The sequence below is a fragment of the Oncorhynchus kisutch genome, linkage group LG22 (genome assembly GCF_002021735.2).
Source record: "Oncorhynchus kisutch isolate 150728-3 linkage group LG22, Okis_V2, whole genome shotgun sequence".
Classification (NCBI taxonomy): domain Eukaryota; kingdom Metazoa; phylum Chordata; class Actinopteri; order Salmoniformes; family Salmonidae; genus Oncorhynchus; species Oncorhynchus kisutch.
Genome location: NC_034195.2, coordinates 14,579,872 through 14,607,251, shown reverse-complemented (window position 1 = coordinate 14,607,251; position 27,380 = coordinate 14,579,872). Strand labels below are relative to the sequence as shown.

At 39.9% G+C, this 27,380-nt stretch overlaps 1 protein-coding gene across 1 annotated transcript; it reads left to right on the top strand.

Annotated features, from left to right (window-relative positions):
• Positions 1-375: 375 nt before the first annotated feature.
• On the top strand, positions 376-26,917 carry uevld (UEV and lactate/malate dehyrogenase domains). The gene is made up of 12 exons (XM_020456371.2): positions 376-540; positions 852-936; positions 1,045-1,110; positions 1,382-1,545; positions 6,543-6,684; positions 18,434-18,528; positions 18,964-19,069; positions 21,169-21,339; positions 21,521-21,685; positions 22,599-22,689; positions 24,906-25,029; positions 25,716-26,917. The coding sequence occupies exons 1-12, from the start codon at positions 499-501 to the stop codon at positions 25,878-25,880; spliced, it is 1,416 nt and encodes a 471-aa protein (XP_020311960.1). The 5' UTR covers positions 376-498; the 3' UTR covers positions 25,881-26,917.
• Positions 26,918-27,380: the final 463 nt, after the last annotated feature.

The window sequence follows — 27,380 nt, the reverse complement described above, 5'->3', positions numbered from 1 at the left end:
TGAAAGGAATAGTGAATATTGTATGAATGTTTCACCAATTTGACAATGTTATAGGCAAAATTAGTGTTGTCCATGACCATGCAGATATGATTTATATTCAAACACGAGATATTTCTCATTCTGATGATATGAAGATGTAGGTGAGCTGCTCGGGATTATCACATCGATTACAAAAAAATATTGTCACTTTTGAACATATACTTCCTCTAATAATAGGTTAACTGAAACGAAGGTATTCATCTTTGATTCTTCACACAGACTGGTTGTAGATTTAAATTACAATGTTGAAAGCTTTGCTTCAGATTACTGGTCTGAAAAATTTAATTGAGGTGCTGAGATAAGAACTTCCCTTCGGCTTTCCGTACCTGGTAATGACGCCCCTTTTTACATTGCGGAAGTTGTGTTTTGCTGTCAAGTGCTTTAAAGCTAGTTTGGGCTGCATCAGATCACAGAACCTTATTCCTTCACTACACATTATTAATCAACAGATGGTAAACCATGGATCTCAGCCCGGAAGCAATACAGAAGATACTGTCAAGGGTTTGTGTCAAAGTTCTATCCTTCTTTCTATCTTAGTTCGTTTTGTGTGACTAGCTGGCTAGTGTTTGTTTATATAGCCCCTAACGTTACTCATACTATTGTCAATTTGATCAGCTAACCACCGGTTAAACCAGCTTTATTGCAGGCTGCTCAGGCCCCTAAAGGAAGTCTGAAGTAAATAGACCACAAGTGACGTTTCCATGAAATTCAGTTGTCTCCATTTCATTGTCATTACTTAACATTGTTTTGTATCTAGCTAGCTAACTAGGCAACTAAATCGCATCATGTCATATTTTTTATTATTATATCAGTACAAGTTTCGTGATGTTGCTATTGAGGAGCTGCAGAAAGTTCACCGGATTCATCCCGCGATGAAACCAGTAGCTGGCACATACAGTACGTTGGCTTCATCAGAATGATCACATAATGGCCCTGTGAAGAGTTTGATTGGACAGACTGTTCCTGTATCTGTCCATTCAAAAAAAATCACCCGTTTCTTCTAAGCTTTCAGTGACGGCACCCAAAAAGATCTGCTGAAGTTGATTGGCAACATACCGGTGAAATATGAAGGTGAGTCTTATCTATCATGTTAAAGTTTATGGGTAAAGGCCTAATGAATGCCGTGGGTAAATCGTTAAACCCTATAATGCAAAACATGTATCTAGCGTGAACTGAGTTTATTGAGTTTCTCCATCCACTACCCAGGTTCAACACTGCCACTGTTATTGTCAACCCAAGTACTGACTGATTGTAGCTGAACAATGCTCAATGCGTATCAAAGTTAGATGGCTTTACTGTTAATGTACAGTAAGTTCTGTATTCCATGCTGTATAATTCCCAGGCCGTTCATACAACCTGCCCATCCTGCTGTGGCTGATGGACTCCTTCCCCTTCACCCCCCCTATCTGCTTGCTGAGGCCTACCACCAACATGGTCATCAGGGAGGGGAAGCACGTGGACGCCAGAGGACGCATCTACCTCCCCAGCCTCCACAATTGGGACCATGTAAGAGGAGGCTCTACTACACAGATACATCTGTGAGAGTTGATCACTGTTGTTTCTCTTGACAGAAAGGCAATCCATGCTGACCAAGACCCGTATCCACCAAGCATCTCTGAAAAGATCATAGGAATTCTGTTTTAAAACTTGTTCTAAGACAAACTCCCAGCTCAGAGTAGGTTTTAGGATGATAAGACACTGCCCATACAAACTCTGAGCCAGGAGTAAAATCAAAATCAAAAGTTTCTCATCTGGTAATCACAACAGTTTGAGGGACCGCAAGATAGTGATGACACTAATCGCGATGAGGCATTGGCAGCTGTGAATACCATAGCAGGTGTTGCTTCAGACAACCACGGTAAATTACTGTACATCAAATGTTGCAATAAAATTTTTATATAATTTTCGCCTGACTATCACGATCATATTGCCTACTCTTAATTATATAGTATGTTATGTGTTGGCATGCATAACCTTTAACCAATTCTGATGGATGTTAAAATAATTTTTACAATAATTGCCATTATTATCAACACACTCTTCACTCCCGTTTAAAAAATTCAAAATCGCTTTACAACTGTAGGCATCAAGTCACTTGCCGATAACGTTGCATACAACGTTTGAAAGGTCTAATTTTCATCGAACACAATCTATACTGAACCAAAATATAAATGCAACATGTAAAATTTTGGTCCCATGTTTCATGAGCTAAAATAAAATATTGCAGAAATGTTCCGTATGCACAAAAAGCTTTTTTAGCTCAAATTTTGTGTGCAAATTGGTTTACATCCCTGTTAGTGAGCACCTGACAGGGGTGGCATATCAAGAAACTGATTAAACAGCATGATCATTACAAAGGTGCACCTTGTGCTGGTGACACTAAAAGGCCACTCTAAAATGTGCAATTGTGTCGCACAACACAATGCCACAGATGTTAAGTTATGAGTAATGTCCAACAGAGCTGTTGCCAGAGAATTGAATGTTAATTTCTCTACCATAAGCTGCCTCTAATGCTGTTTTAGAGAATTTGGCAGTATGTCCAACCGGCCTCACAATCGCAGACTACGTGTAACCACGCCAGCCCTGGACCTCCACATCTGGCTTCTTCACCTGCAGGATTGTCTGAGACCAGCCAACCGGACAGCTGATGAAACTGAGGACTATTTTGGTCTGTAATAAAGCCCTTTTGTGAGGAAAAACTCATTCTCATTGGCTGGGCCTGGCGCCCAAATGGATGGTCATAGCTGCGCCCCTGCCCAGTCATGAAAAATCCATACATTAGGGCCTAATAAATTCTATTTCAATTGACTGATTTCCTTATATGAACAGAAACAGTAAACATTTGAATTGTTTTGTTTTTATATTTTTGTTCAGTATAAGTTAACATAAGCCCTAGATGCCTTCAATTGGCCAATTTAGAGAACATTTGTACAATGTGATGTTGCGCTCCAAATGCCTTACTTTAAATAGCATGATGTAGGTATTTAGGCATATCATGTGCATATCATGTGAAATAGGCCTTGTGAAATCATTATCAAAAGCGCAAGAGATACTATTGCATGTACGGTGCATTCGGAAAGTATTCAGACCCCTTCACTTTTGTTACGTTAGCCTTATTCTAAAATTGATTAAATAGTTTCCCCCCTCATCAATCTACACACAATAACCCATAACGACAAAGCAAAAACAGGTTCAAATGTTTGGCAAATTGATAAAAAATAAAAACACATTTACATACGTATTAAGACCCTTTACTCAGTACTTTGTTGAAGCACCTTTTGCAACGATTACAGCCTGGAGTCTTCTTGGGTATGACGCGACAAAGCTTGGCATACCTGTATTTGGGGAGTTTCACCGATTATTCTCTGTAGATCCTCTCAAGCTCTGTAAGGTTGGATGGGGAGCGTCGCTGCACAGCTATTTTCAGGTCTCCAGAGATGTTGGATCGGGTTCAAGTCCGGCGCTGGCTGGGCCGCTCGAGGACATTTGGAGACTTGTCCCAAAGCCACTCCTGCGTTGTCTTGGCTGTGTGCTATTTAGGGTCATGGTCCAGTTGGAAGGTGAACCTTAGCCCCAGAGGTCCTGAGCGCTGTGAAGCAGGTTTTCATCAAGGATCTCTCTGTACTTTGCTCCGTTCATCTTTCCCTCAGTCCTGGCTAGTCTCTCAGTCCTTGCCACTGAAAAATAGCCCCACATCATGATGCTGGCACCACCATGCTTCACCGTAGGGATGGTATTGGCCAGGTGATGAGAGGTGCCTGGTTTCCTCTAGACGTGACGCTTGGCATTCAGGACAAAAGTTCAATCTTGGTATCATCAGACCAGAGCATATTGTTTCTCATGGTCAGATTCCTTTAGGTGCCTTTTGGCAAACTCCAAGCGGGCTGTCATGTGCCTTTTTACTGAGGAGTGGCTTCCGTTTGGCCCCTTTACCATTAAGGCCTGATTGTTGGAGTGCTGCAGAGATGGTTGTCCTTCTGGAAGGTTATCCCATCTCCACAGAGGAACTCTAGAGCTCTGTCAGCGTGACCATCGGGTTCTTGGACCAAGGCCCTTCTTTCCCGATTGCTCAGTTTGGCCAGGCGGAAAATACTAGGAAGAGTCTTGTTGGTTCAAAACTTCCATTTAAGAATGATGGAGGCCACTGTTCTTGGGGACCTCAAATGTTGCAGAAATGTTTTGGTACCCTTCCCCAGATCTGTGCCTCGACACAATCCTGTCTCGGAGCTCTACATTTCTCTGACATGCACTGTCAACTGTGGGGACCTTATATAGACAAGTGTGTGCCTTTCCAAATGATGTCCAATCAATTGAATTTACCACAGGTGGACTCCAATCAAGTTGTAGAAACATCTCAAGGATTATCAATGGAAACAGGATGCACCGGAGCTCAATTTCGAGTCTCATTCATAGCAAAGGGTCTGAATACTATATACAGTGCCTTGCGAAAGTATTCGGCCCCCTTGAACTTTGCGACCTTTTGCCACATTTCAGGCTTCAAACATAAAGATATAAAACTGTATTTTTTTGTGAAGAATCAACAACAAGTGGGACACAATCATGAAGTGGAACGACATTTATTGGATATTTCAAACTTTTTTAACAAATCAAAAACTGAAAAATTGGGCGTGCAAAATTATTCAGCCCCTTTACTTTCAGTGCAGCAAACTCTCTCCAGAAGTTCAGTGAGGATCTCTGAATGATCCAATGTTGACCTAAATGACTAATGATGATAAATACAATCCACCTGTGTGTAATCAAGTCTCCGTATAAATGCACCTGCACTGTGATAGTCTCAGAGGTCCGTTAAAAGCGCAGAGAGCATCATGAAGAACAAGGAACACACCAGGCAGGTCCGAGATACTGTTGTGAAGAAGTTTAAAGCCGGATTTGGATACAAAAAGATTTCCCAAGCTTTAAACATCCCAAGGAGCACTGTGCAAGCGATAATATTGAAATGGAAGGAGTATCAGACCACTGCAAATCTACCAAGACCTGGCCGTCCCTCTAAACTTTCAGCTCATACAAGGAGAAGACTGATCAGAGATGCAGCCAAGAGGCCCATGATCACTCTGGATGAACTGCAGAGATCTACAGCTGAGGTGGGAGACTCTGTCCATAGGACAACAATCAGTCGTATATTGCACAAATCTGGCCTTTATGGAAGAGTGGCAAGAAGAAAGCCATTTCTTAAAGATATCCATAAAAAGTGTTGTTTAAAGTTTGCCACAAGCCACCTGGGAGACACACCAAACATGTGGAAGAAGGTGCTCTGGTCAGATGGAACCAAAATTGAACTTTTTGGCAACAATGCAAAACGTTATGTTTGGCGTAAAAGCAACACAGCTCATCACCCTGAACAAACCTTCCCCACTGTCAAACATGGTGGTGGCAGCATCATGGTTTGGGCCTGCTTTTCTTCAGCAGGGACAGGGAAGATGGTTAAAATTGATGGGAAGATGGATGGAGCCAAATACAGGACCATTCTGGAAGAAAACCTGATGGAGTCTGCAAAAGACCTGAGACTGGGACGGAGATTTGTCTTCCAACAAGACAATGATCCAAAACATAAAGCAAAATCTACAATGGAATGGTTCAAAAATAAACATATCCAGGTGTTAGAATGGCCAAGTCAAAGTCCAGACCTGAATCCAATCGAGAATCTGTGGAAAGAACTGAAAACTGCTGTTCACAAATGCTCTCCATCCAACCTCACTGAGCTCGAGCTGTTTTGCAAGGAGGAATGTGAAAAAATGTCAGTCTCTCGATGTGCAAAACTGATAGACATACCCCAAGCGACTTACAGCTGTAATCGCAGCAAAAGGTGGCGCTACAAAGTATTAACTTAAGGGGGCTGAATAATTTTGCACGCCCAATTTTTCAGTTTTTGATTTGTCAAAAAAGTTTGAAATATCCAATAAATGTCATTCCACTTCATGATTGTGTCCAACTTGTTGTTGATTCTTCACAAAAAAATACAGTTTTATATCTTTATGTTGGAAGCCTGAAATGTGGCAAAAGGTCGCAAAGTTCAAGGGCCGAATACTTTCGCAAGGCACTGTAAATAAGGTATTTCTGTTTTTTAGTTGTAATACATTTGCAAAAATGTCTAAACCTGTTTTCACTTCATCATTCTGGGGTTTTGTGTGTAGATTAAGAAAAAAAATATTTAATACATTTTAGTGTAAGGCTGTAATGTAACAAAATCCTTCTCTACCTTACTGGAGGATAATGTCAAAGGTCTCTGCCCTCTGGGCTTCTTCTCCAATGTGTTTTGAGAAAGGAGAGGATGTGAGGAATCAAGAAAAGATGTAGTATGGACAATACATATGGAAGTCACGTCGAGTGTGACTTTCATTTTTCAGCTCCACCTCAAATGTAGCAAATTTGTGCGAGTGTCATGTTATTCATTCTTTGATGAAGCATTTTTGACGGAGTAAATTCTCATGTCATTGACGCATCCTCTCTCTCCCATTTGTTAAGCTGTGTGTCTTCCTCTTCAGCCCAAGTCGTCTGTAGTAGGTCTCCTGGCTGAGATGATCTCCCAGTTTGAGGAGGAGCCTCCGCTGGGCACCAAGTCCACAGGAGACAACAGAGACCCCAATGTGCTGCTGGCCTTCGTTTCCAACCTGAAGATCAATGAAGGTGGGTATATAGACTAGATTTAATTGCCTGGTTTGCCGGACACAGATTAAATGGTTTAAGAGCAGTGGCGAATCCAGCATTTCCAAAATGGGCTAATTCTGCACATATGGTTGGTTTGATGTTGGTATCTTAAGCCTAGTTCTTAGGACACCTCATGAGCTGTCCTAACCAGTACCTGTTAAACTCTGAGTGGTTGTTTTTGGACCCGGTACCGGGAACTCAAATCTTACTGCTGGCAATGTCAAAAGAAAATTAAGCGCATTAAGCCACTTTACAAGGGGTGTAGAGCCTAACTTGCATAATTTTCACTCTTAATCTTTTATAATAAAATAATTTACATGCATAATCACATTTGCGGTCACTTTTGATGGTGTTTTCCCGCTAATGGAACATTCGCGTATATATCCTACTGCCTTGTACACTTATAATGTGAAGAAATAGCCAAATTGTTTATCAATTTTAAACTAAAAATGTTGCTCTGCAGCGGGGGGGTTTTATGCTCGTGGTTGTATTAATTTGGATCCTATCACATCCCACAACTTACCCAGACTATGTTTGGAGTATTTATTTCTTGCACAGAATAGAATAGGTCAACTTTTGTACTATGGGGGATAGTAGATTGACATAGGCTAGTGCTTTTGCAGTTCATTAGGCCTACTCATCTTGTTGGCTGACAAAGTAAATGTTCCTCGATTATCTTCAATAATCACATCGGAATTGGATAAGGATGTGTGCAGTTGGGTCCCTGATGTGTCTGTCTTCGCTTGTAGCCTGTGAGAAAGCCTTGATCACGTGATGGAGAGCCATGTGAGTGAGAGGTGCTTCGGAGCAAGCAGCACTCAGAGAGAAGGGAACAACACAGCACTTTGGGCACAATGGCCACTGGCAGCAAAAGCATGGATTTTTTTTTGTGTGCATTATGGCCACAAAGGGGAAGCTGCTGTGAAATTTGAGACTGATGAAGTGTATAGCCTGCGCAAAAAAACAAAGCAGAACTCTCTTTTCAAATCATCATTAGTCGCATCATCAATGTATTAAAAATCCAAACATGTAGCCCAACGTTTGTAGAATAACTAAAGTTACATTTAACTCTTAAGTATATAAGAGCACCTATTTCTTTGTTAACCGCTCATCACAGCATGTGCGCACTTTTTCAAATCGTTTGGAGAAAATATCCTTTCTATTTTATTCAGCTTTGTTCAATTGTATTCTTAATACTATAAAATAATGCCACGCAATTCTTAGCTAATCTTGTCTGCTACATGAAAACTAGTGTAGCCCACAGCCAGATCAGGACCTAACATAAGGACAACTCAGAGTATGCTATTCTTTGCTTCTGAAATAGACTACATTCCTTCATATCATGCTTCTTTAGACCTGTCTAATATAAATAATGGATTTATTGTGAAGGTGTAGGCTATATTATATGGATTTATTAGACTTTTTAAAATGTAGGTGTTCCAAATGTCTGCATCAGTGGCTATGTTTGGAAGCCGGGAAATGCTAAATATGTTTGCTAATTAACAGTCAATTACAGTGAGACCAACAGTTATTTGCTTGACAATCACCTGCCGACAAATGTAGTGACCTCCACAGCCCTAGGCGTGGACTCTACAAGGTGTCGAAAGCATTCCAAAGGGATGCTGATCCATGTTGACTCAATTGCGTCCCACAGTTGTCAAGTTAGCTGGATGTCCTTTGGGTGGTGGAGCATTCTTGATTCACGCTTAACAATTTCCCATGTGTAAAACACAGCGCTAAAGCAGCCGAAAGGTTGAGGGAGGTGAAAGCCGAAAGTCAGTTTTCATTGTTTAAAAAAAAGAAGTTTTCTTTATGATGTTGAAATAAACATTCTCCTCATATCACACATTGTACGGAACTCATAATATAATATGTGCATTGTACAATCAAGAAGTGAGAGCCTCATAACACATTTATTTGTATATATCCATTACACAAATTTTGGCAAATAAAAATGTCTTTGGTCACATTCGCGTGGGTTAAACAAAAACATCCCTCATGATTGGTTCACAATAGAGCTTCCCATAATGCGGGGGATGGCTGCAGGATGAACTTTATAAAAAAAATATTAACCCCTCCCCTCTACGGGGACAAATATCTTTTAGTTTTTTTACAACTTTTTTTGTTACAAAAATGAACATTTTACAAACATGGTACTTTTATATAAAGCAGTCACATAACAATAATACATTAACAAACATAAGCTCTTTAATCCCGCCTCTCAGCCCATCCCACCGATCATAGTCCACCCTCGTTTGGTGTCCATATGCCATGTTTTTCAAATGTGACGTTTTATATACTTTAAAAAAAAAAGTCTAATTGTATAGTTTCCACAGATTGTGAGCTAAAGATGAAAACCTTATTGACTGACAATGGCTTTCCAAATCGCCCAACACTGCTATTTGTAAGGTTAATTTTAAGTGGTACTTTTATATAAAGTGATTTTAAAATAATAATTTTTTAAACCTTTCCTGAACCTGTGACCAGAAACAAGCTACATAGGGGCAATACCAGAATAAATTATCTATTGATTCTGTCTCATCACAGCAAAATCTACAGAGCTGAGATAGTTGTAAGCCCTATATATAGCATTCTGTTGGTGGCAAGAATTGTATATAATAATTTAAATTGAACAACTAAGTGTTGAATCAAGTGTAGTTTTTTTGTACCAGTTCATAAACCATATGCCATGGAATTGGTACATTGCAAATCTCTTCCCATTTATTTTGCAACCTGTATGGCGCAGCCGTCAACATTTTTGTCCTCAAATGGAACTGGTATATTTTTCTATTTATGCCAGTTCCTGTCAGCCAATTTGTATCTTTAATATATGGCAGGCAAACAAGTTGCCTACCTTTTCCACTTGCCGCCTCCATTTTTGTGGTAGTGCTGCGATCAATTGGTTGTAAGTTTGAATTGAGCAGATATTCCCATATATTTTCGATAACTTATTTGTATTGCTTTTAATCTTTTTAAATGAATTTATCTTATTAACACTTTGTTCTAGCTAGCTATTTGTGTAGGTAGCTAACAAGTAAACAGGGTTAGGGTTAGGGATACAGTTGAAGTCGAAGTTTACATACACTTAGGTTGGAGTCATTATAACTCATTTTTCAATCACTCCACACGCCTTGTTAAACTGTGGGTTAGGACATCTACTTTGTGCATGACATGTAATTTTTACAACAATTGTTTACAGACAGATTATTTCACTGTATCACAATTCCAGTGGGTCAGAAGTTTACATACACTAAGTTGACTGTGCCTTTAAACACCTTGGAAAATTCCAGAAAATGTCATGGCTTTAGAAGCTTCTGATAGGCTAATTAACATCATTTGAGTCAATTGGAGGTGTACCTGTGGATGTATTTCAAGGCCTACCTTCAAAGTCAGTGCCTCTTTGCTTGACATCATGGGAAAATCAAAAGAAATCAGCCAAGACCTCAGAAAAAAATTGTAGACCTCCACAAGTCATCCTTGGGAGCAATTTCCAAACACCCGAAGGTACCACCACGTTCATCTGTACAAACAATCGTATGAGACCACGCAGCCGTCATACCGCTCAGGAAGGAGATGTGTTCTGTATCCTAGAGATGAACGTACTTTGGTGTGAAAAGTGCAAATCAATCCCAGAACAACAGCAAAGGACCTTGTGAAGATGTTGGAGGAAACGGGTACAAACATATCTATATCCACAGTAAAACTACTCCTGTATCGATATAACTTGAAAGGCAGCTCAGCAAGGAAGAAGCCACTGGTCCAAAACCACCATAAAAAAGCCAGACAACGGTTTGCAACTGCACATAGTAACAAAAATCTTACTTTTTGGAGTATTGTCCTCTGGTCTGATGAAACAAATATAGAACTGTTTGGCCATAATGACCATTGTTATGTTTGGAGGAAAAAGGGGGAGGCTTGCAAGCCGAAGAAAACCATCCCAACCATGAAGCATGTGGGTGGCAGCATCATGTTGTGGGGGTGCTTTGCTGCAGGAGGGACTGGTGCACTTCACAAAATGGATGGCTTCATGAGGAAAGAAAATTGTGAATATCTCTAGACATCAAGTTAAAGCTTGGTCACAAATGGATCTTCCAAATGGACAATGACCCCCAAGCATACTTCCAAAGTTGTGGCAAAATGGCTTAAGGACAACAAAGTCAAGGTATTGGAGTGGCCATCACAAAGCCCTGACCTCAATCCCATAGAAAATGTGTGGGCAGAACTGAAAAAGCATGTGTGAGCAAGGAGGCTTACAAACCTGACTCAGTTACGCCAGCTCTGTCAGGAGGAATGGGCCAACATTCACCCACGTTATTATGGAAGGCTACCCAAAACGTTTAACCCAAGTTAAACAATTAAAGGCAACGCAACCAAATACTAATTGAGTCTATGTAAACTTCTGACCCACTGGGAATGTAATGAAAGAAATAAAAGCTGAAATAAATCACTCTCTACTATTATTCTGCAATTTCACATTATTAAAATAAAGTGGTGATCCTAACTGACCTAAGACAGGGAATTTCTACTAGGATTAAATGTCAGGAATTGTGAAAAACAGACTTTAAATGTATTTGGCTAAGGTGTATGTTAACTTCCGACTTCAACTGTAACGCCTCCGTTTCAATTCATAGTATCATTAATAAATATAATACAATTTTTTTTTAAACAACTTTTTTTTTATTAATCAGTTTATTTGAATTTAACCATAGCATTTGCTGTAATATTTGTTCTCTCTTTTCTGGAGGATAAAACTGAAATTGTAACCAGCTTTGTATAGCTTGTTTTAAGAAAGGGTGATACTTTAAACAAAATGCCATTTTCAATTTGTCTGAAATGTGAAGTTGTAATCCTTATAAAGGCCATTTTTTAACAGAGGATATGCTGTTCTTAAACCCAAAATGGTTCTCCAGTAGATTATTAAATATAACTTATGTATGAGTTTTTAGTGAGAGGATTTAAAGCTTTAATACTAAAAAATTGTTGCCCCGCCAAACTCATATTCATTATATAAATAGGCACGTTTAATTTTGTCTGGCTTAGCATGATTTAAAAAACGAGTCATCTGGAGTAGGCAGTGCCATTAGTAAGTAAGTAAACTGATAGGACCAAAGAGTTAATCAATGTGATTTTTCCTTAAATAAACAACTTTTTTACCTCTCCATGGTTGCAGAATCTTATCTATTTTTGCTAACTTTCTATTGAAATTAATTGTGTTAAGTTCATTTATTTATATATATATATATATATATATATTTTTTTTTTAGATGTTATACCAAGTATGTCTACTTCACCATCCGCCCATTTTATTGGTAAACACATATTATTATTTTTTACGGTAATAACACCAATTATTTTAGGATTGTATAGGCCTATTCCAATAGAGAACCTAGGCAGGTTTTTAATTATATAAATCTATTAATATTTATTAAGTTTTCTTAAGCTAATCATTCAGATTCACATCGGCGAAACAAGGGCCGCACTATTTAACAGCTTTTAAGTCATAATATACCCGACCTCTACAATTAGGCCATATCAAACAAACAAAAAACAGCATTTGTATTTCTAATGTACAATCGTCAAATTAAATAAAGAAAAAAAATCATAAAGTAAAAAGGTCAGCCTTACCCATCTTCGCCTTCCCCTAAATCAAAACCTGATATTAAGTCCATATAGTCCACAGTTCCATATTGCCTGAATAGAAAAATGTTAAGTTCATCATACCCGTTCTGCATTACCATAAATCCAAGCTTAGTTTATTTAAAAAAAAGTTGTTAGTGCAAAAAAAATTTTTTTTGTGAAAAACAAATTAATCCATATTTGCATATTTGTACTGTAATGCGGAGCAAATATGTATCGGGGACTACTTCAACAGGAAGTAGCTATCACTCACAGCCATGTTGTAATCTTCGAGTCCTTGAACATTTGGTTGTTTCCATATAAATAAACGTTCTGCTCGGAGCCTTTTGAAAGTGGGGTACAGGGCACGTCTTCGCTCCACTATTTCATGGGGAAATTGTTCATGAGTAGAGAATGGGGTGTTCTTCAAATCCCTACCATGTTGTAACAAGGCCATTTTTATTTTTTAGTGGGTTAGCATAGTTATGATCGGACAGGGCCTTCCCTCTGCTCTGCCATCGAAATGGTGAGCCCTTTGAAAATCAATTGTTCGTCCGTCATCTTGAGATTACGTTTCATGAACACCTTGATATTTTTTTCCTCCGTTGACTGAGTTTGTTTTCATCTTCCTTTATTCCCATTATAACAATATTATTTTTCATACTTCTGCACTTTAGATAACGAAATTCCACTTTCATTGTTTTATCAAAACCGCAGCCTCTCTGTAGTGTCTTGTAGGGAGTCCACGGTAGTTTTCAATGTCTTATTTCCGCTCGTATTTCTTCCATTTAATTACTGTAATCCATTCCTGTTTTTAAGGCCTCAACCTCCCCCAGTAGCCCAGGCGATAGATCCAGTTTTTTAACTGCTCGCTCATGCTCTATCTTCTGGAGACATAGTTATAAAAACGTCACCCTCCAATGTTGAATTTAGACGGCGGATTCCCTTGAGTTTTGCTCGCAGAACTCGAGGAAAGGTCTTCTCTTGTTCACTTCGACGTATCCGTTTCTTTTTCGAGCATATCAAAATGCTGATCAATAAATAGTTCCAGATTCTCTATATTATCTAAAATGTTTGTTTTGTAGTCAGCTAATCCTACATTTTTGCGATTGATTAATGGGACAAGCTGTGCCTACCATGTCATCACAGGATGAAGAACACCTGCAGTAACTTGCAGTGGACTGCAGTCAAAATGTCATGACCTTTTGATCACATGATTTTTGTAAAGTTCATGCAGTCGACATGTAGGTGCAAGTCTGACAATTTTTATCCCCAGAATGCAACACAGTTTGAAAGGCGACTTGACAAAACAATCCGCTCGAATACGCCCATTGAGATTAGCACAATACAAGACTTTGTTCTCACACAGTTACACAGAGTATCTGTGCATGTGCTCTCGGGTACAATTCACACAGCTACAACATAATTGCTAGGGGACCAAAACAGATTAAATGTTGCAAAGGTAAAATGTTTTGTTATAGGGATGGTGTCCTGGACACAGATTAGGCCTAGTCTTGGACTAAAAAGCATGCTCAACGGAGAATCTTGATTGAAAGACTACACGGCTGTGTCCGTAAAACCAGCCCCTGAAGTTTAGCCTTGCGCTTCAACACTCCTGGTTGTTGCGGAAATTGACCCACTACTACTGTTTACTTTGTGCATATACACCATCTCCCTGAGTCTACCTTTTAAACCTAACCTATGACCAGGACAATCACCTTATGCCTGCTGCCCACAGTGTCAAGAAGTGACATCCCAAAAAACACTAACTATACAGCAACTAAATGGCTCCTAACCTCCCACGCATTGGCAACTTTTAGTCCAACACCAAAACAAAAATAATATAGACATGTTTTTATAAAACCTTTAACTAAATAAACTATTGTAAAGTGCATCTGAAAACTGAAACGAAACTGAATAAAATCTTTAAATAATTCAAATGAAAACGAATAAAAACACAACTATTTTAACGTTGCGTTGCACAAGGCCTGCGCTTTTAAAACGGCTTTCTATGGAAAATATATATTTGAAATAATTTTGGAACAGTAATTGGAGACCTATTTTATTTCAAACCTAGACTTAAAAATATCTTATTCCCCAACATGGGGAAAATTAGTGGGACCCCTCCTGGGACCCCCTCCTGGGACCCCTCTGAAATGTAGTATACAATATTATGCGTAGTTTACAAAATGCCACCAGAGGGCGTCAGAGTTTAAGCGGTGTCATTTATAATAAAAAAGCTAGCGAGTCAGTGGTTCCTGTTACACATGCAATTGCTTTGGAGTTGTTTTGATATTTCCTCACTACCGGTCAGAATTTTTAGAACACCTACTCATTTCAAGGGTTTTTCTTTTCTTTTTACTATTTTCTACAATGTAGAATAATAATGAAGACAAACTATGAAGTAACCAAAAAAGTGTTAAACTAATCAAAATATATTTTATATTTGAGATTCTTCAAAGTAGCCACCCTTTGCCTTGATGACAGCTTTGCACACTCTTGGTATTCTCTCAACCATTTCAATTAACAGATGTGCCTTGTTAACTTCTTATGGGCAGGTGGGACAATGGCCATTGAAAATAGTGGTAGGCTGAATATTATTATTCTTTTTTTGGGGGGGGTGGGGGGGGGGGATGGTTTGTCATCGGGGTTTTGCCTGCCATATCAGTTCTGTTATACTCACAGACATAATTGTAACAGTTTTAGAACCGTTAGAGTGATTTCTATCCAAAACTACCAAGTATATGCATATCCGAGCTTCTGGGCCTGAGTAACAGGCAGTTTACTTTGGGCACACTTTTCATTCGGACGTCAAAATACTGCCCCCTACCCAAGAGAGGTTAAGTTAATTTGTGAAATGTCCTTTAATGCATTTGAACCAGCCGGTTGTTTTGTGACAAGGTAGGGGTGTATACAGAAGAAAATCCTATTTGGTAAAAGACCAAGTCCATATTATGGCAAGAACGTCTCAAATAAGCGAAGAGAAATGACAGCCAATCTGGATAATGTCAAGAACTTTGAAAGTTTCTTGAAACGCTCCCTAAAACACTGTTGCGAGCGGGCCTGGCCCAGGTATCCTGGTATCTTGGAAGGATATTGACCTCATCCCGTCAGTAGAGGATGCCCATTTGTTCTTTTGAAGTACTTTCCTCACCATCTTAAATAAGCATGCCCCTTTCAAAAAATGTAGAACTGAGAACCGATATAGTCCTTGGTTCATTCCAGGCCTGACTGCCCTCAACCAGCACAAAAACATCCTGTGGTGTATTGCACTAGCATCGAATAGTCCCCGCGATATGCAACTTTTCAGGGAAGTCAGGATCCAATACACACAGTCAGTTAGGAAAGCAAAGGCCAGCTTTTTCAAACAGAAATTTGCATCCTGTAGCTCTAACTCCAAAAAGTTCTGGGACACTGTAGCAAATTAACACTGAAGTGATAGATGTGCCTGCCCGACTAGCATCACCACTCTGGACGGTTCTCTGTTTCCTTTTTTGCTCTTTTGCACACCAGTTTTCTACTTGCACATCTTCATCTGCACATCTATCACTGCAGTGTTAATTAGCTAAATTGTAATTACTTCGTTACTATGGCCTATTTATTGCCTTACCTTCTTACTCCATTTGCACACACTGTATATCGATTTTTCTATTGTGTTATTGACTGTACTTTTGTTTATCCTATGTGTAACTCTGTTGTTTTTTGTCACACTGCTTTACTTTATCTTGGCCAGGTCGCAGTTGTAAATGAGAACTTGTTCGCAACTGGCCTACCTGGTTAAATAAAGGTGAAATACATTTTTTAAGTGCAGTCGCAAAAACCATCAAGCGCTATGATGGAACTAGCTCTCACGAGGACTGCCACAGGAATGGAAGACCCAGAGTTACCTCTGCTGCAGAGGATAAGTTCATTAGAGTTACCAGGCTCAGAAATTGCAGCCCAAATAAATGCTTCACAGAGTTCAAGTAACAGACACATCTCAACATCAACTGTTCAGAAGAGACTGTGTGAATCAGACCTTCATGTTCAAATTGCTGCAAAGAAACCACTACTAAAGGACACCAATAATAATAAGAGACTTGCTTGTGCCAAGAAACACGAGGTGTGGAGAAACACTTTGAAACACTTTGGTCTGGAGTCCAACTTGGAGATTTTTGGTTCCAAACGCCGTGTATTTGTGAGAGTGTGGGAGAACGGTTGATCTCCGCATGTGTATTTCCAACCGTAAAGCATGGGTGAGAAGTTATGGTGTGGGGGTGCTTTGCTGGTGACACTGTCTGATTTATTTAGAATTCAAGGCACACTTAACCAGCATATCTACCACAGCATTCTGCAGTGAAATGCCATCCCATCTGGTTTGCGCTTAGTGGGACTATCATTTGTTTTTCAACAGGACAATTACCCAACACACCTCCAGGCTGTGTAAGGGCTATTTTACCAAGAATGAGAGTGATGGAGTGCTGCGTCAGATGACCTGGCCTCCACAATCCCCCGACCTCAACCAAATTGAGATGGTTTGGGATGTCGGACCGCAGAGTGAAGGAAAAGCAGCCAACAAGTGTTCAACATATGTGGGAAGTCCTTCAAGACTGTTGGAAAAGCATTCCAGGTGAAGCTGGTTGAGAGAATGTTGAGTGTGCAAAGGGTGGCTACTTAGAAGAATCTAAAATAAAAAAAAATATTATTATTATTTAACACTTTTTTTGCTTACTACATGATTCCATGTGTGTTATTTCGTAGTTTTGATGTCTTCACTATTAGTCTACAATGTAGAAAATAGTAAAAATAAAGGTGTTCCAAAACCTTTGACCGGTATTTATGGATTGATCATTTACACTAATCTACCTACATGCAACAGTATCTCTTGTGCTTTTGACAATGATTTCACATGAGGCCTACTTCACATGATATGCCTAAATAATTATAACCACTAAGGTAATAAATAAACACATTTTTCTTTAGATTATTTAATTAACCGACATGTTATCCCTTTTGGAGCGCAATATCACGTAATAAAATGATCCCTTATTGGGTATGCCTATAAGAATTGGGCCATTTAAGGCATCTAGAGCCTCATGTTAGATTAAAATGATCGACCTTTCAAACGTTTTATGCAACATTATCGGGAAGTGACTTGATCGATTTGAGTTAAAGTGACGAGTGTGTTTGCTATAACAGTTATATGATCAAAAATCCACATCCGAATTGGTTAAAAAAAGGTTTTGCATGACAACATTAGGCAGAAATTCAGACTTGGCAAAGTGATCGTGTCGTGAAAATTCTATCAAACCTTTTGTCTAAAGTGTGTTGCCTATTATTATTATTATTTATTATTATTATTCTCCTCCTCCATCATTTGCAACAATGTCAACGAGCAGCTTCACTATCTTTTGCTGTACCTCAAACTGTCATGATTACGAGCTGAGAAACTTTTTATAAATTTATTTTACTCTCTGTCTGAACAGTGTCTTAACCTCATCCTAAAACCTCCTCTGAGCTGCGAGAAAAAACATTGTTTTTTAACAGGATTCCTAGAACCTTTTTCTGAGAAGCTTTGTGTATATGGGCCCTGGGTTTAAAACAACTTTTAATGGAGATTCTCCATTGAGCATGCTTTTCAGACCAGAATTAGGTTTAATCTGTGTCTGGGAAACCAGACTTTCTGGACATATACTGCCAGAATGCCACTTGCTGAATGGTTCATTGGGTTTAAAAAGGTAAGGCTATATTTGGGCCCAGAGGATAACACATGACTGCTTATATTACAATTATTTCCAAAGTGTATTTCTTCATTCAATGAATCCTGTCACCTACAAATTAGCGTTTTGATATTCACCAGAAACCGACAACGCAAACTCCAGATTAAGCTGTGGCTGGGTCTGATAGTTTGCCATCAATAGCCAAGCCAGCTTTCTCTAGTGATGATGTGGTAAATTGCAGAATGTTTAGATTGAAATGTATAATTTAGAACATATCTGATTGTCTGTCATGTAGAACTGGGAAAAGTGTAATCTCTGTTTAGTAACTTTCTTTTTGCAGCATTCTGAAGCTAAACACTTCACTTGACGTTAACACCCCTGGCTCTAACTCTAACCATGTCCTCCTATCACAGGTGGAGTACAGCATCACGATCATTTAATCAACAAAGTCACAGTCATTGGGGGCGGAGACTTGGGAATGGCATCAGTGATGAGCATTTTGGCAAAAGTATGACTGCCTTTTTTTGTTTTGACACTCAAATGTTAAAACCGGGTCGTGTTCATTAGGACATGCAACAGGAAACCTTTTGTGACGAGAAATTTGTGTTTCTTATTGGACAAGTCCATGTAGTACTTATCAGTCTGCACTTTGCCCTGCCTCAAGGATTGCACATTTTGTCACAAAGCAGAATCAAAGGCTGATTTTTGAAGTGAAATGTATTTAAACCTACTTGACAAACAATTATAGGTCGCCCTGTTTGTCTGTTTTCTTGCTTTTGGTGCCATATTAACACGACCCAGGTACATTGATGTGACAAGCCTTTCTTAATCACTGTTGTGTCTAAAGGATGTGTTTTGAGGATTGATCACCATTTCTATCCCATGTATCCTTCATAACAGTGAAGAGTTCACATTATGTTCTCTCTCTCTCTTTGCTTTATAGGGTAAAGTGGATAGACTAGTCTTCATTGACGTAGCTGAGAGCTCCACCAAAGGTGGTAGCATGGATCTAGAGATTTTCAACTTACCGAAGGTGGAGGTATCTAAAGGTACATCTCCTATAAACTTAGACACTACTTTTACCCAATAAAGCAGCAGTGAACTGTAAACTAAGCCTGACCTATTCATCTAAACCTCAGCCTATGTATATAGTCACTAGTTTGGACCACTGATTTACATCTAACGTTCCCTCCCCAAAAATTGGCACTGAGCAAATTTCAGGTCTTGTGAGCGGGAACTTAAATATTGCGAGCATTCTGTGCAACTTCCAGCACGCATTAATTGTGAACACAGGCTACACCTGCTTTAAATTAGTTTCACAGTGATCAATAGGCTATTGTTGTTATTTGAGCATAGTGTAGTCCTATCAGAGTGGCCTATCAATAAAACCAATTGAGAAAATGCCATAACATTTCCACATGGATATAGGTGTTGACTTCTATATCCCCTACAATAGCCAATGTGTGGTGTTCATTGTAGGCTTGACATAAACCATTTTAGGGCTGATGTTTTAATTTTAAAGCTCAAATCACTTTATAAAAATAAGAAATGATTTATAACACAGTTTGTCAAATATGTGACTGAAAATTGTATTGGGTTAAAAAAAAGAAAAAGGGGTGCGTGCATATGTATTCACCCCCTTTGCTATAATTAAGATCTGGTGCAACCAATTACCTTCAGAAGTCACATAATTATTTAAATAAAGTCCACCTGTGTGCAATCTAAGTGTCACATGATCTCAGTATATATAAACCTGTTCGGAAAGGCCCCAGAGTCTACAACACCACTAAGCAATGGGCTCCATGAAGACCAAGGAGCTCTCCAAACAGGTCAGGAACAAAGTTGTGGACAGATCAGGATTGGGTTATAAAAATATCTGAAACATCCCACAGAGCACCATTTTAAATCCACTATTAAAAAATGGAAAGAATATGGCACCACGACAAATCTGCCAAGAGAGGCCTGCCCACCAAAACTCACGGACCAGGCAAGGAGGGAATTAATCAGAGAGGCAACAAAGAAACCAAAGATAACCCTGAAGGAGCTGCAAAGCTCCACAGCAGAGATTGGAGTATCTGTCCATAGGACCACTTTAAGCCGTACACTCCACAGAGCTTTACGGAAGAGTGGCCAGAAAAAAGCCATTGCTTAAAGAAAAAAATGCCAAAAGGCATGTGGGAGATATCCCAAACATATGGAAGAAGGTACTCTGGTCAGATGAGACTAAAATTGAACTTTTTGGCCATCAAGGAAAATGCTATGTCTGGTGCAAACTCAACACCTCCATCACCCCGTGAACACCATCCCCACAGTGAAGCATGGTGGTGGCAGCATCATGCTGTGGGGATGTTTTTCATCAGCAGGGGCTGGGAAACTGGTCAGAATTGAAGGAATGATGGATGGCACTAAGTACAGAGAAATTATTGAGGGAAATCTGTTTCAGTCTTCCATAGATTTGAGACTGGGACGGAGGTTCACCTTCCAGCAGGACAATGACCCAAAGCATACTGCTAAAGCAACATTCAAGTGGTTTAAGGAGAAACATGTAGATGTCTTGGAATGGCCTAGTCAAAGCCCAGATGTCAATCCAATTGAGAATCTATGGTATGACGTAAAGATATCTATACACCAGCGGAACCCATCCAACTTGTAGGAGCTGGAGCAGTTTTGCCTTTGATAATGGGCATAACTCCCAGTGGCTAGATGTGCCAAGCTTATAGAGACATACCCCAAGAGACTTGTAGCTGTAATTGCTGCAAAGGGTGGCTCCACAAAGTATTGACTTTGGGGGGGGGGGGTGAATAGTTATGCACGCTCAGGTGTTCTGTTTTTTTATTGTCTTATTTCTGTTTTCTTTTTCTTATTTTGCATCTTCAAAGTGGTAGGTTGTGTAAATCAAATGATAAAACCCCCCCCAAAAATCTATTTTAATTCCAGGTTGTAAGGCAATAAAATAGGAAAAATGCCAAGGGGGGTGAATACTTTCACAAGCTGTATGTTGGAGCGTGCAGGTCTTTCTTCAAAAGGGATGTTTATTAAAGGGATGACTATCAACGCTGGGGCTACCACTTTCCCCAAAAAAGTGTGTTACAATGGGGCCTTAAGATACTCCACTTTTGTTGAAGAACCGTTTGTTTTCCAATGATAGACCTGTCGGCGTCTGCCGACTCCAGTGTGATCGTGGTGACGGCGAACGCGTGGAGCAACGAGCAGTCGTACGTGAGCGTGGTCCAGACCAACGTGGACATGTACCGGGGCATTATCCCAGGCCTGGTCCGCCTTAGCCCCAACGCTGTGCTGCTCATCGCCTCGCAGCCAGGTCCGAACACACACACACACACCTACCAGTCAAAAGCAGCAGAAGGCACTGAACTAGAAGTGTCATAGGAAATACAGAAAAATTGTTTTCAAATCTCATATTGGCATTGGTGTATGATTTACTGTCCACAAAAAATATCTGCGAAAATTTCATAAACCCTCTGTTCTAATATCTCTGACAGTGGACATCATGGCCCATGTGGCGTGGAGACAGAGCGGCCTGCCACCATCCAGGGTGATCGGGGCGGGGTGTAACCTGGACTCTGAACGTCTCTGTCACGTCCTGGACATCAGTCTCAACACACACAAACAGGCCTGGGTCATAGGAGAACTCTCAGACAACAAAGGTAAGATGGAGACAGGTCTGAGGATTTCTTTCAGTAGTGGTGGCAAAGTTAACACGGGGGGGTGGCATGGCATGGCCAGAAGGCATGGTTTCCGACCAAATGTTAGAGGCCCTACTCTTGGCCGCAGTGACATTTTTGCGTTTTTTAAAGCTAATTTGTCCACATTTTGCCAAGGCTTATGCTGTATTCTTATGCTAGATTCTCCCTGACTGTCTAGTTTTATTTTGGTCATTGTTAGTGCTCAAAATGATCTTATTAAAATATAGATATTTAGCTACATTATCATTTCTACATACTTTGTGGTTTTAGTCATTTATAGCTGCATTATGCCACTTTTTGGACAACCTGACCAAATTCAAACATTTTAGGTGTAGGTCTGTCACTCTCATTCAAAGCAAGTCAAAGAAACTGTAAATCTGTTCTATGTGCGCTATTTCTATGTTTCGTTTTTGCATCTTTTACTTTCGGTTTTGTACGCCAACTATAAACAACTGAAAATATATTTCAGTGGTTTAGATGGTAAATGATTCTCTACACATTGCTTGAATTGTCACAAACTGAAATTAGGCGAACTATTGGAATTTTAGCTACCAGGAAATTGCTCCTCCATTTCTGCATATTGCACTGAAAACATTTTACCACCCTGGATCTCCCCCAATTATTTATTTTTTTGTAATCCTTTTTTTGGGATTGGTGGAAACTATTTAGAAGCATTGGCCTACTGCCGCTAAATGAATATAGGGGAAACATTGCATACCAAACTACCAAGGCAGTATCTACTTGCAGTATCTGATGTTGTGGGTGAAGTGAATGTTTGTTATTACTCTCTGTGGAGCACAGGAGCCATTTAATGCAATATCTCTGGATATTAATGGGATTTCTTTAACACTCACAATCTGTTTTTGTGTTGCAGTCCCTGTGTTGAGTAACATTTTGATGGGGGCTAGCCACCAACATCCAGAGATCGCACCCAGATCCAAAGCTACCAAACCTCTGTTAGACAGGTAAGTAACAAAAACAACAACGAGGTCTTTATCCCTCAGAGTACTGCCAAGAACTTTTCCCGGAGACTGGCGTGACTATGACCCAAAATGGCATCACACTGACTGAAGGTGTTCCAGATACATGTTGCCCGCAGGCACAGATCTAGGATCAGCTCACCCAATCTTAATATAAAAAAGAAGACTGAACAATGATATAGCGGACCTCATATCAGTGTCTAGGGCAGAGTGCAACTGTATTCTAATACTGCACATTGTTCCCCTATACAGTACATTTGTAAACTATTCAGACCCCTTGACTTTTTCCACATTTTGTTACGTTACAGCCTTATTATAAAATGGATGAAATATGTTTTTCCCCTCAATCTACACACAGTACCCCATAATGACAAAGCGAAAACAGGTTTTTACATAAGTATTCAGACCCTTTGCTATGAGACTCAAAATTGAGCTCAGTTGCATCCTGTTTCCATTGATCATCCTTGATGTTTCTACAACTTGATTGGAGTCCACCTGTAGTAAAATTAAATTGATTGGACATGATTTGGAAAGGCACACACCTGTCTATATAAGGTCCCATAGTTGACAGTGCATGTTAGAGCAAAAACCAAGCCACGAGGTTGAAGGAATTGTCCGTAGAGCTCCAAGACAGGATTGTGTCGATGCAGAGATCTGGGAAAAGGTACCAAAACAAGAACCCGATGGTAACTCTGATAGATCTCCAGTGTTCCTCTGTGGAGATGGTAGAACCTTCCAGAAGGACAACCATCTCTGCAGCACTCCACAAATCAGGACTGTATGGTAGTGGCCAGAAGGAAGCCACTCCTCAGTCAACGGCACATGACAGCCCGCTTGGAGTTTGGCAAAAGGCACCTAAAAGACTCAGACCAGGAGAAACAAGATTCTCTGGTCTGATGAAACCAAGATTTAAAAAAACAGGCATTAACTATCACTTTGGATGGTGTATCAATACACCCAGTCATTACAAGATACAGGCGTTCTTCCTAACTCAGTTGCCAGAGAGGAAGGAAACCGCTCAGGGATTTCACCATGAGTCCAATGGTGACTTTAAAACCGTTAGAGTTGAATGGCTGTGATTGGAGAAAACAACTGATGGATCAACAACATTGTAGTTACTCCACAATGCTATCATAATTGATAGAGTGAAAAGAAGGAAGCCTGTACAGAATACAATTTTCCAAAACATGCATCCTGTTTGCAACAAGGCACTAAAGTAATACTTCAAAAAATTAGGTAACGCAATTCACTTTTTGTCCTGAATACAAAGTGGTATGTTTGAGTCAAATCCAAAAAACACACAAATCCAATAAAACACATTACTGAGTACCACTCCATATTTTCAAGCATAGTGGTGGATGCATCATGTTATGGGTATGCTTGTAATCGTTAAGGACTGGGCAGTTTCAGGATAAAAATAAACGTAATAGAGCTAAGCACAGGCAAAATCCTAGAGAAGAACCTGGTTCAGTCTCCTTTCCACCAGACGTTTTTTCGGGCGGTAGGCGAGTGGTTAGAGCATTGGACTAGTAACCGAAAGGTTGCAAGTTCAAATCCCCGAGCTGACAAGGTACACATCTGTCGTTCTGCCCCTGAACAGGCAGTTAACCCACTGTTCCTAGGCCGTCATTGAAAATAAGAATTTGTTCTTAACTGACTTTCCTAGTTAAATAAAGGTAAAATAAATAAATAAAATAAACATTGGGAGATTAATTCACCTTTCAGCAGGACAATAACCTAAAACACAAGGCCATTGGAGTTGCTTAGCAAAAGTGTTGAATGTTCCTCAGTGGCAGAGTTAGTTTTGACTTATATTGGCTTAAATCTATGGCAAGACTTAAATGGCTGTTTTGCAATGATCAACAACCAATTTGAAAATAATGGGCAAATGTTGCACTATCCAGGTGTGGAAAGCTCTTAAAGATTTACAGCTGTAATCGCTACCAAAGGTGATTCTAACATGTATTGAATCGGGGGGTTGAATACGTATCTAATCGAGATAATTTAAATCATGAAAAATAAAACACTTATGTTAGAATTTCACTTTGACAGAGTATTTTGTGTAGATCGTTGAAAAGAAATGAAATCCATTTTAATCCCACTGTGTATCAACAAAGTGGAAAAAGTCAAGGGGTGTGAATACTTTCCTACTCTAACCGAATGGGCCAATATGGCGTTGACCAGTTTCCTGTTTTGTGCAGGGCGTTTGAGATGCTGAAGGGCCGTGGCCAACGATCCTGGTCCGTGGGTCTGTCTATCGCTGACATCACCCACAGTATCCTGGTGGACCAGAGGAAGACTCACTCTGTCTCCACACTGGCACAGGTAACACAGCTGCACATGTAGCAGTATTGCTTCTGTCCCTCTCCCCGCCCTGAACCAGGGACCCTCTGCACATACAGACAACAGCCACCCTCGAAGCATCGTTATCCATCGCTTCCCAAATGCCGCGGCCCTTGCAGTGCAAGGGGAACAACTACTTCAAGGTCTCAGAGTGATTGATGTCACCGATTGAAACGCTATTAGCTCGCACCCCGCTAACTAGCTAGCCATCAGTTACACACAGACTGACTGAAACGGGGAGGGACTACCTGGGCTTGTCCAATGAGAAAAGCTTATTTTTGCTTTCCATTGCAAAATGTATAAAAATCATTTTTTGTTGCATACAATCTAGATCCCTCGAGAAACCACACTTTACTATATACACCTCAGCTCAAGTAGATGTGTATATAGAGGGTTTTCTGACCAAAATGCACTGCTGTCATGTTTCTCATCTTGTGCTCTGTGCCGCATCCTGTACCTGTGTTAAGTTTTGTGTCCCTATCCGTTTCCCTGGGAAGATCTCAATTGCCTACTCCTCACATCCTTCTTGTCTCCTTCTCAAAAGCCATTGGATATGAGAGCCAGAAGTTCGTCCTCGCTGACCTTCTCCTCCAATTGGTTTTGAGAAGGAGGTAAAGAAAGAGAGCAAGAGGAGTATGCTATTGAGTTTCTTACCGTGTGTGTTTCAGGGCTGGGGCGGTATCGGTGCGGAGGTGTTCCTTAGCCTACCCTGTGTCCTGGGGGTGTCGGGCTCAACCCGTCTAGCCGGCGTGTCCCTGGGACAGGAAGAGGATGCCAGACTGAGGGAGAGCGTCACGTCGCTCTGTGCCCTCCTCTCACAGCTCAGGATATGATGCCCTTGCCCCGGGCAGCACAACACAGCCAATCAATCTGACTGAGGCCATCAGCCGATCAGCGTTCTTCAGTCCTGGGCCCTGTTTCCTAAAAACATCTTAAGGTTAGGTTAATCTTAGAACAATAGGATCCTATGGTTCTAAGCCTTAAGATGCTTTTGGGAAACCAGGTCTTAGACCTGGGAGGCAGGTTTTTGAACCAGCCCTGTACTAATTCATCGGATTCAGCTAATCTACTAATTGTCAAGCTTTTGTTTAGTGGAATCTGTTGTTAGTGCTGGGTTGGAACCAAAGCCTGCACACACTGGCATAGATGACGAGAAAGGGTCAAGTTCAAGTGATGAAAGATTTAACTTTTTCGTAGTTTTCCAAAATAAAATGTAATCTGGTTGAATGGTGAAGGTAACTGTTCATTATTTATGAAGAAAATTGTATGCAAAGGAATCCGAAAGATGCCTTTTATTATATATTTAACATCTTATTTACAGCACTCCAATTCTATATTTCTGTATGCCTATCATTCCTGGACTTTTTAGAGAAGGAAATAAAAATTAACATCTTAATTGACCAAATATTGACTTGTCATTACTATTACGTTGTTATGCACATTTGTACAGTGCTCTTCTTTGCACTCCACATCCCCTAACCACAGTAAAGGTGTGGCTTGTTGTTGAAATGTATGTGTTTTGGTAGAGGGATAAACCTGGGTCGGGTTCTTTAGGCACCAAACGGAACATGGAGGGACTACCTGGACTTGTCCAATAAGAAATGCTTGACTTTTCCGATGCAAAACCTTTTTTGATTGTGTGCCATAATGAACATGACCTAAGCTTAATGGCCTTACTTTACTGTCTTATGCTGTTTTTCACTGTGTTAAATGGCTTTATAAAGTGCCTTCTGTTTACTATGCCTTGCTGAACTACTTTCCTTTAACTATGTGCTAAACTACCTGCTGTGTGTGTTAAACTTTGAAACCTGGTGTTGTACATACACTAACTGCTGGAGATGAAATGCTATTAAATACTAAAGTAAAGATTTGTATGTTTATTAACCCTTTAACTGTCTCTTTTGGATGTAAAAAATATATATATTCACCTTAAATGTCATTATAATAACAACTCATAAGAACTTCCTATCTTTTATTTTTTACTTGGTTTAATTTGGAAATTACAGGGCTCTACCAGACATTTGAGAAGTCAATGCCACAACAGAATGACAATTTGCATAGCATTTTAGTAATCTAAAACATACTACAAATTACTTTAGGTCTACTTCAAATGGCTTTCATAGGTAGGTAGCATTGTTAAATGAGGACTGATGTCAAATTTCAGCTAATTCTGGTAATTGTATCAACATTAATGTGTTTTCAGGTAGTGTATAGTGCAATCTCCCCTAAAATGGTTTTCTTCAATTTCAAATGTTTTAGGTTCTTACATAATGTTTCTCACATTCAGACTACATTTAAGGGATAATCAACGAGGAGCTATGAGTTCTCTGGAA